We start from the raw sequence: 9,607 nt of genomic DNA, 5'->3' as shown, positions 1-9,607 counted from the left end.
ATGTGAATGATCAACACAGTGGCATTGAAGAAAAGGAGGACATAGAAAGGTACATGGGAGATAAATACATTACTGAGTTGTCCATGAAGGCAAACCTGGATATATGGGTGGATAGGTGGGTGGACAGGCTGAACTATTAGGTATGTCCATGCAGAGGAGTGTGTGCCCAAGACCATGTATAGGGTTGGCAGACAATCTTTCTATGGGCGTATTTGTATATTTGGTAAGAATTCCCGGGTATACAATAGAGCTGACAAGGGGCAAGGTTGTCTTCACTTCTTGGCCACAACCAGCTACGCAGAGGGAGCGAGTAATTATACCTGTGGGCTCAGGACTGTGGATGCAGGAGACATCAAGCTCAATTGGCATAACATACTACACAAAACATTGTTCCACATCCTACTTTGGCGAGTAGCGACTGGGACTTTAAAAACTTGCAAGTGGCCATATAGATGCAATGATGGATTTCTCCTTGTCCAGAGCAAAGAAGAATGAAGAAAACCAAAGATTAATGGAAACAATTAGTAAAGTGACTGGTACATCATGCACTCCTCAGCCTATACAACTATGAGACCAGAAGAACTAGATGATATATGTGTGTGTGTGTGTGTATAGATAGATAGATAGATAGATAAAACACTTATCCAATAGAAAACCTACAGCTTGGGAAAAAATGACATATCTGACGAGGGACTTATCTCTAAAATTTATAGAAAACTCCAACACCTCGACAACAAAAAGACAATTCAAAATCCAATTCAAAAATTGGCAGAAGACATGAATAGACACTTCACCAAAGAGGATATTCAGGCAGCCAACAAACATATGAAGATATGCTCATGATCATTAGCCATTAGAGAGATGAAAATCAAAACAACAATGAGATACCATCTCACTCCAGCACTAATAGCAAAGTTCAACAAGACAGGACATAACAAATGCTGGTGAGGATGTGGAGAGATTGGGACCCTCATACACGGCTGGTGGAAGTGTAAAATTATACAACCACTATGGAAAGCAGTATGGCGATTCCTTCAAAAGTTGGAATTAGAAATACCATTTGATCCAGCCATCCCATTACCAGGTATATATCCTAAAAAAGTGAGAGCGAGGACAAGAACAGATATATGCACACCCATGTTCATCTTAGCACTATTCACAATAGCAAAAGGACAGAAAAAATTCTAGGTGCCCATCAACAGAAGAATGAATAACCAAACTATAGTACATAGTATGGAATACTATGCAACACTAAGCAACACTAAAGAATAATGTAGACTCTGCAAAGCACCGCATAACGTGGATGACCTTGGAGGACATCGTGCTGCGTGAAATAAGTCAATCACAGAAGGACAAATGTTGTCTTAGTTTGTTATTGTAAAAAGTCAAGGGAAGGTTTATTGATGAAGGGAAACTTTCTTTGTTGGTTACCAGAAGTGGGAAAGGAAAGGAGGGAACACTGCAACAATTTTAAAAATTAAATTAAATTTGAAAAAAAAAAGTCTTTTTAAAGTTTTAAAAACCAAAGATGTCACTTTGATGGCTAAGGTGTACCTGACCCAAGCCGTGGTCTTTTCACTTGCCTCATATGTATGTGAAAGCCGGACAATGTAAAAGGAAAAAACAGAAGAATTGATGCATTCTAACTGTGGTGTTGGTGAAGAATATTGACTACCTGGTAGACTGCCAAAAGAACAGACAGATGAGTATTAGAAGAATAAACCAGGATGCTCCCTAGAAGCAACGGTGGTGAGATTTCATCTTTGGACGTGTCATCAGGAGGGACCAGTCACTAGTAAAGGGCACTATGGTCAACAAAGAGGGGAGTTGGTGAAGGTGAGGGAGGCCCTCGGTGAGACAATGGACACAGTGGCTGAGACCATGAACTTAAATATACCAACGATCATGGAGAGAACGCAGGACTGGGTGATGTTTTGTTTTACTGTACATAAGGTCACTATGAGTAGATGCAGAATCAATAGCAACTGACAACAGCATAAGCCTTGCCTCAGTTGACAATCCTCCTACAAAACATTATTTTAAATGCCTACCCTTTTCTTGGGAGTTCTGGTAGCATAGTGCCTAAGGCATTTGACTACAAACCAGAAGGCTGGCGGTTCAAACCCACCAACCACTCCTCAGAAGGAAGATGGGGCAATCTACTTCCCTAATAATACAGCTTTGGAAACCCAAGGAGGGGTTGCTATGAGCCAGATCTGACTTGACAGCAGTGAGTTTGATTTCTGGTTTTACCCTTTTCTTATGAGATATCTATTTCTTCACCCAGGTTTTTATAAACAAAATATGAAAGGAACTGACTCATGTTGTTTACATAAAATGCCTCCTCCTTTTTAAGCTTTTTATTTTTTACATTATTTGAATCATAAATGTTAGTTACTCAAGGGGAGAAAATAAACCAGACCTTTCAGAAAGTTTCAGTATTCTACCAAGGATGAATACATTACCAAGCAGCATCTGGAAAATCTCAGACATGCAGTGGTTCTCATTTGCCCTCCGGTCTCCGATTTCTTTGAGCCTTAATGTTTAATCTTTTTATCCAAGCATCTTATTCTGAGGGCCCAAATCCAATTTGCACAACTAAACCAGAATCAAATGGGTGAGAATGTGCAGCATCTTATGTTACTTTGCTGCATGTTTCATGAAGCAACACTGAAAATGGCACTCAACAATTTTTAAAACTGATTTCCTTCAAATTGTGGGTGAAAGATGTGGCAGTATGCTTCCATAAAGATTCATAGCATTGAAAACCGTTCCGTTCTGTCCCTTGGGGTTACTACGAGTTGGAATTGAGTCCACCAGGGCAAGGGGTTTGGGTTTTGGTCCTTCAAAGCTGCCTGAAGTTTGGAACTTCTTACAGATCTTTTCTGACTGGGAAGGAAAATTAACACAGTGCGTTCACCAACTGTCTTATTTATGTATTAATATTATACATCTCTCTTGGAAGAAAGACAGCTGGAATGGTCCTTAGAAGCCAGGAAGGCGAGACTTCTCTCATTCTTTGGCCATGTTATCAGGAGGGACCAGTCCCTGGAGAAGAACATCCTGTTTCCTAAAGTAGAGAGGGTCAGCGGAAAAGGGGGAAGATCCTTGACACTATGGCTGCAAGGATGGGCTCCAACAGCAATGATTGTGAGGATAAGTGCAGGACAGGGCACTGTTGTACATAAAGTCGCTTTGAGTGCGACACAGCTCCATGGGACCTGACAACAACAACATATTTGCAAATAAGAAAAAAAAAAAAAAAAAACCTCACTGCCATAGAGTCCATTCCGACTCATACCGACCCCCTTTGGGTTTTCCAGGCGGCAAATCTTTAGGGAAGTAGATTGCCCAGTCTTCCTTACCCGGTGTGGCTGGTGGGTTTGAACCACCAGCCTTCTCGTCAGCAGTCAAATGCCTTAGGCACTACGCCACCAGTGCTCTCTAAAAGTCCAACTGAATGCACATTTGTGTACTTCACAAGGTAAAATAAATCCCCATTGGCTTCATTTGTGAACATGCAATTGCAGTTCCTAAATTCCCATTGGGCTTAATCGCGCGACTTAACATTTTTTGGACAGAGAAAACTACCCCACCCCCACCCCCCAATACCCTGGGGACTCACGTGATTAGAGGCTGCTAGAACTACATCTCCCGGCGTGCCTTGATACCATCCTTGATTTGCGTGAAGGGAACTACATCTCCCGGCATGCTACCGGGGCGGGGAACTACTGCCCTGAGCTGCTGGGACTAACCGTAGTGTTTCAGGTCACACCTTGTAGAAGATGGAGGTAAGCGAGGGCGCCTGGGCTCCTGAAGTCGGTGAGATCCGGACGCTAAAGCCATGTCTGCTGCGCCGCAACCACAGCCGCGAACAGCATGGTGTAGCGGCCTCCTGCCTCGAGGAGCTGAGAAGCAAGGGTCGGTACTGAACTGGGTCAGGGGACTGGGGAGGGTCAGGGCTGGAAAGGAAGACGCGCGGGGGGCCAGGTCGGAGATCCGAGAGTCTACTTGGGAAGACTTGGAGAGCGGGTGGAGCCTTCGGAAGCGGCACCGGAATGACTCACTTGGGTTTAGCGCTTTATAGGTTTCGAAGCGTTTCTTAGTCGTTTAGAGGCGCCGAAACTTTGTCCCTTGTGTGACTCTTGAGTGTGAAAAAGTAGACGGGAAGAAATATGCAAAGTAAGAGAGATTCTGCTTAGATGTCTTTGTTAAAAATCATGCTGATTTCAGGCCAAATCCAGCTCAGTGTATTCCTGTTTTGGAGGGCCTCTAGCTGAGCCACTGGGAAGAGGTTTCCACCTTCTGCTCCGACAGGTACATATACCAGAAAAAGGGAGCGGCTTCTGACTGTCCTATGTTGTTGTTGTTGTTATGTGCCGTCGAGTCGGCCCCGACTCATAGCGACCCCTCCTTGGGTTTCCGAGGCAGTATCACTACGGAAGTAGGATTGCCCAACCTTCCTTCCGAGGAGTGGCTATAGACAAACCAACGGTGTTTAGTGTTGTGGGTGACTGAAATGACAGAAGTTGCGAGCCCTAGCCTCATGTTACTAGCTGCTTGGCTTTGCACTAGCGTCTCTCTCAACTGTTAAGTTTTCTCGTTGGAAAAGTGGGTCTAATAGTTCCAGTACTGCTTCCCGGATTGTTAGGACTCTTAACAAGAGCTAATATGTTGAGATGACATATTTAGATGACTTCCAAATGTTATTAGCCACAAATGGTTAAAGGAAGGCTCTCTGGTGGCTACCTAAGGCATTTGACTGCTAACCAGAAGAATGGGGGTTCAAATCCACCAACCACTCCTTGGAAGGAAGACTGGGCAATCTACTTCCATAGAGATACCGCCTGGGAAACCCAAGGAGGGGTCATACTATGAGTAGGATTTGACTCAACAGCAGTGATTTGGTTTGGTTTTGGTTTTGGTGAAACGAGTGAGCTAGTCCCAGGCATGTAGTCACAGTGTGTCAGTAGTGCTTCCTCCAGAGTCACTTAAGCTCCAAGTGATTATTGTATAGATGTCTTTCAAAGACTGGGAGCTGCCAAAGCACTGCATGAGCTCTGATGACAATGGCTTGTGCTGTATAAGTATTTATTTATTTTCTGGCATTAGGTTACTTAAATTATTTTGTCACTGAAAAGTGCACTGGTACAGAGGCATATGCAAACACTTATGTTCTGTGGAGCTCAACCTATGCAAGGCCTGTGCTCTATTTGGGTAGGAAACAACTTTGCCTAAAGGTAGTTACAGTCTCTTTGCTATTTCTTCTTTCAGCATCATTGCCATCATTCAATGGGATGGTGCAGAGCTGCCCTGGAGAAGGCCCCTGTGCAGTAAATGATAATAAAGATGAAAAGCCACTGATACAAACTTCTGTATCTCCTATGCTTTCCCATAGGCTAGAAAAGCTGCAAAGAAAGATATTACAAAGAATAAAACGCATGTCTCTCTTTTTTATTTTTTGACATTTGACAAAGAGAATTTAAGATAGCCACTGAATAAATGAAAGAAAGACTACTTATTCACAAGGAATCAAACCAGACTTTGGTGTAGTTTACCATTCACTGAAAGATGTGAGTGCCTCCTGTGTGTGGTGTATAACAGGAGCAAGACTGGATTTAGATCCCAGCGCTGCCACTTCCCAGTGTGGGCAAGTTACTCAACCTTTCTCAACCTTGGTTTTTTCTTTAGTAAAATTGGAATAATAATAGGACGTACTGTATAGAATTGCTATGAGGATTAAATATTGTATATGAGAAACACTTAGAACAGTTCCAGGCAGTAGTTGCGGTTGTTGCCAGTACTTGTAGTTATACTTTCCTTATGGATAAGAATTTTGTCCTTGGATCTTGAGTTTTTCAGTTGCAGAATTTTTTAATTGCCCGATATTTTATCTCTCTCAGCTTTTGACATTCTAGCCATTGATAAGTCCTTGGCACCAATCACTCTGGTCCTTGCAGAGGATGGCACCATAGTGGATGATAACGATTACTTCCTGTGTCTGCCTTCCAACACTAAGTTTGTGGCGTTGACCAGTAATGAGAAGTGGGTATACAGCAATTCAGGTAAGGAGTCCTGGCCGTATCTAAAATGACTTGTGCGATAAAATGTCTGTCACCGTTAATTTTACTGTACAGCTAGCTGGTTGCTGTTTAAGCATTTATGAGCTCCTTTTGTGTGTTAGACATAGTGGTAAGTCCTACAAATAAAGATGAATGAGGCCCAGTTCCCCTTCTCAAATAACTCACAGACCCAACACAGCTAAGATGCAGCATAGCAGATACACCAGTAGTGCAGGCCAGTGTCAGGCTGCCTGGGTCTGAATCCTGGCTCTGCTGTCTACTGGCCATGTGACCTCAGGCAAGTTACATAACCTCTCAGTGCCTTATTGAGATAATAATTGCCTATCCCATTGGATTTTATAAGGATAATTTAACACAAATGTATTAACCAGGGTCCCTCAACCCTGATCCTATTAACGTTTGAGGCCAGATAATTCTTTGTTGTAGGGAGCTGCCCTGTGCATCGTAGGATGTTTAGCAACATCCCTGGCCTTTACCAGTTAGATGCCAGTAACACCCTCTTCCCTAGTTGTGACAACCAGAAGTGTTTACAGACTTTGCCAAGTGTCTCCTAGGGAGCAAAATGGCTCTCAGTTGAGAGCCACTGATATAAACCATTTAGGTATTATTACCTGGCATGCAGTAAAGAATCAATATATGCTATTATTATCACAACAGATACAGAGGGGACTTGCATTGAAGAATGAAAAGCTAAAGAGGTCCTGAGGGAAATCCCTTTACCACTGATTTGAGGAAATTGCCCCTTCACAATGGCTCTACCAACTACTTTTGTACTTAGGCCAAAGGGACTGCAAACAATGGCTGCAGCTTTCCCAAGTAAGGCTGGGGTCAGTCCTCAAGCACAGGAGAAGCACTGGTGAGAATGAATGTTTTTGTAGACAAAAAATGGAACATACCCAGACATACAATAGCTAACCAAAAGGGAAGTGTGCTAGGATCCTGGGTATACATGACTAGTTTGGGTGTAATGGCTTCTTCCCACAGAAGAATGCAGAATGGTTTCATACAGAAATAAATTGAAGATGGAAGAAGAAGAGCAGTTGAGGTCCTAGATGAGGATAGCTGCCTTCTCAAAGTAGAGTCAACCTTAATGACATGGATGGAGTAAAACATTTGGGACTTTCATTTGCTGGTGTGGCACTACCCAAAACACTACTCAGAATGGCTGCAAATATCTGCTAATAATCAGAACATGGAATGTATGAATCTAGGAAAATTAGAAGTTGTCAAAAATGAAATGAAATACTTGAAGATCAATATCAGTGACCTGAAATGGACTGGTATTGGCCATTTTGAATCAGAAAATCGTATGGTCTACGCCAGGAATGATAAATTGAAGAGGAATGGTATCACAATCATCACCAAAAAGAACATTTCAACATCTTTTCTGATGTACAACATTGTCAATGATAGTACAATATCTGTACGTCTACAAGGAAGACAAGTTAATATGATTGTTACTCAAATTTGTGCACCAACCATTAATGCCACAGATGAAGAAATTGATGATTTTTACCAACTTCTATGGTCTGAAATTGACCAAACATGCAGTTGAGTTGCATTGATAATTACTGGTGATTGTAATACAAAAGTTGGAAACAAAGAAGGATCGGTAATTGGAAAATATGGCCTGGGTAATAGAGATGACACCAGAGACCGCATGATAGAGTTTTGGAAGACCAATGACCTATTCATTGGAAATACTTTTTTTCAACAATATGAACTGTGATTATACACCTGCACCTTAACAAATGGAATACACAGGAATCAAATTGACTACATCTGTGGAAAGAGATAATGGAGAAGCTCAATATAATTGGTCAGAACAAGGCCAGGGGGTGACTGCAGAACAGACCATCAATTACTGATATGCTAGTTCAGGTTGAAGCTTCAGAAAATAAAAGCAAATCCACAAGAGCCAAAGTATGACCTAGAGTACCCATCTGAATTTAGACACCATCTTAGGAAGAGATTTGATACATTGAACACTAATGACAAGATCAGATAAGTTGTATAATGACATCAAGGACATCATACATGAAGAAAGCAAAAGGTCATTAAAAAGACAGGAAAGGAAGATAAGACCAAAATGGAAGTCAGGAGAGACTCTGAAACTTGCTCTTGAACAGAAAGTAGCTAAAACAATTGGTAGAAATGATGAAGTAAGAGAGCTGAACACAAGGTTTTCAAGGGCAGCTCAAGAAGACAAAGTAAAGTATTACAATGAAACGTGCAAAGACTTGGAGTTAGAAAGCCAAAAGGAAGAATATACTTAACATTCCTCAAACTGAAAGAAGTGAAGAAAAAATTCAGGCCTCGAGTTGCATATTGAAGGATTCTATGGGCAAAACATTAAATAACACAGTAAGCATTAATATATTAAATAATATTAAGCAACAAGTAAGAGAAAATGGAAGGAATACACAGGGTCACTTTACTAATAACAATTAGTCAGCATTCAACCATTTCAGCATATGACCAAGAACTGATGGTATTGAAGGCAGAAGTCCAGGCTGCACTGAAGAAAGCACTGGTGAAAAGTAAGGTTCTATATTCTTCTACCTCCTACTTTGGCAAGTAGTGACTGGAATCTTAAAAGCCTGCAAGCAGCCATCTAGATGTAACGATGGGTTTCTCCTCGTCCAGAGCAAAGAAGAATGAAGAGAACCAAAGATTCATGGAAATAATTAGTCTAGTGACTGTACACCATGCTATCTGCAGCCTATATGGCTATGAGACCAGAAGAACTAGATGGTGCCCAACTACCACTGTCAACCACTCAGGGGGATCTATGGAGGAGATCCTTGATAGAGAGGGAGAACAATGTGGAACAAAACTGAAAATCATTTGGAATAAAAAAAGGGGGACCATGTTTGCTGGTTTGATAGAGCCTGGTGGAACTCCTAAGACTATGGCCCCCAGCTGCCCTTCAGGTCTGGAATTGAACCCATGCCTGTGACTTCCAGCCAAACAAAGGACAGGCATATGAGTTGAACATATACCTGAGGTAGATACACTCCTTGGAGAGATCAATCATGAGAGAAAGAAGGGCTGTTTGTGTATAGGGAGACAGCTCAGGGGGCAGGAGTGCATGGAGGGATGGACACAGGGAAGAGGTAACTATCGGGAGGAAGTGGGAGGGGAGCTGTTGCATTGGGGTAAATTGTAGCTAATGTCATGAGACAAAGTGTATGTGAACTGTTGTATGGAAAGTGAATTTGCTTTGTAAATATTCACCCAAATCACAATTTTAAAAAATTGTTTTGGTAAAGTAAAAAAAAAAAAAAAAAAAGTCCTCAGAATTGATGGAATACCAATTGAAATGTTTTGTTTTGTTTTATTTTTGTTGTATGAAGAGATATTTTATTTCAAAATCCTCATTAATAAAAATAGATTTCCACAGTAATATTTAATCTATGTATCACATCATTAACTTAAAATTGTGTGCGGAACTAAATTCAGACTGCTTTTCAAAAATGTGTACTACTTTTATTATTATTTATGTATTTAATTTTTTTTTTTTT

The 9,607-nt window shown here is 41.4% G+C and overlaps 1 protein-coding gene across 1 annotated transcript in view; it reads left to right on the top strand.

Moving 5' to 3' along the window:
* The first annotated feature begins 3,785 nt into the window (after positions 1-3,785).
* DFFA (DNA fragmentation factor subunit alpha) overlaps positions 3,786-9,607 on the top strand; it is a 16,481-nt gene continuing 10,659 nt past the window's right edge. The window contains exons 1-2 of the mRNA XM_007942617.2: positions 3,786-3,921; positions 5,904-6,065. Coding sequence (XP_007940808.1) covers positions 3,786-3,921; positions 5,904-6,065 — 298 coding nt within the window. The remainder of the gene's footprint in view (positions 3,922-5,903; positions 6,066-9,607) is intronic.

This window comes from Orycteropus afer, unplaced genomic scaffold (genome assembly GCF_000298275.1).
Source record: "Orycteropus afer afer isolate SDZICR_OR568_19922 unplaced genomic scaffold, OryAfe1.0 scaffold00094, whole genome shotgun sequence".
NCBI lineage: Eukaryota > Metazoa > Chordata > Mammalia > Tubulidentata > Orycteropodidae > Orycteropus > Orycteropus afer.
Note: the sequence above shows the minus strand (reverse complement) of the source record. Positions and strands in the feature narration are given on the sequence as shown.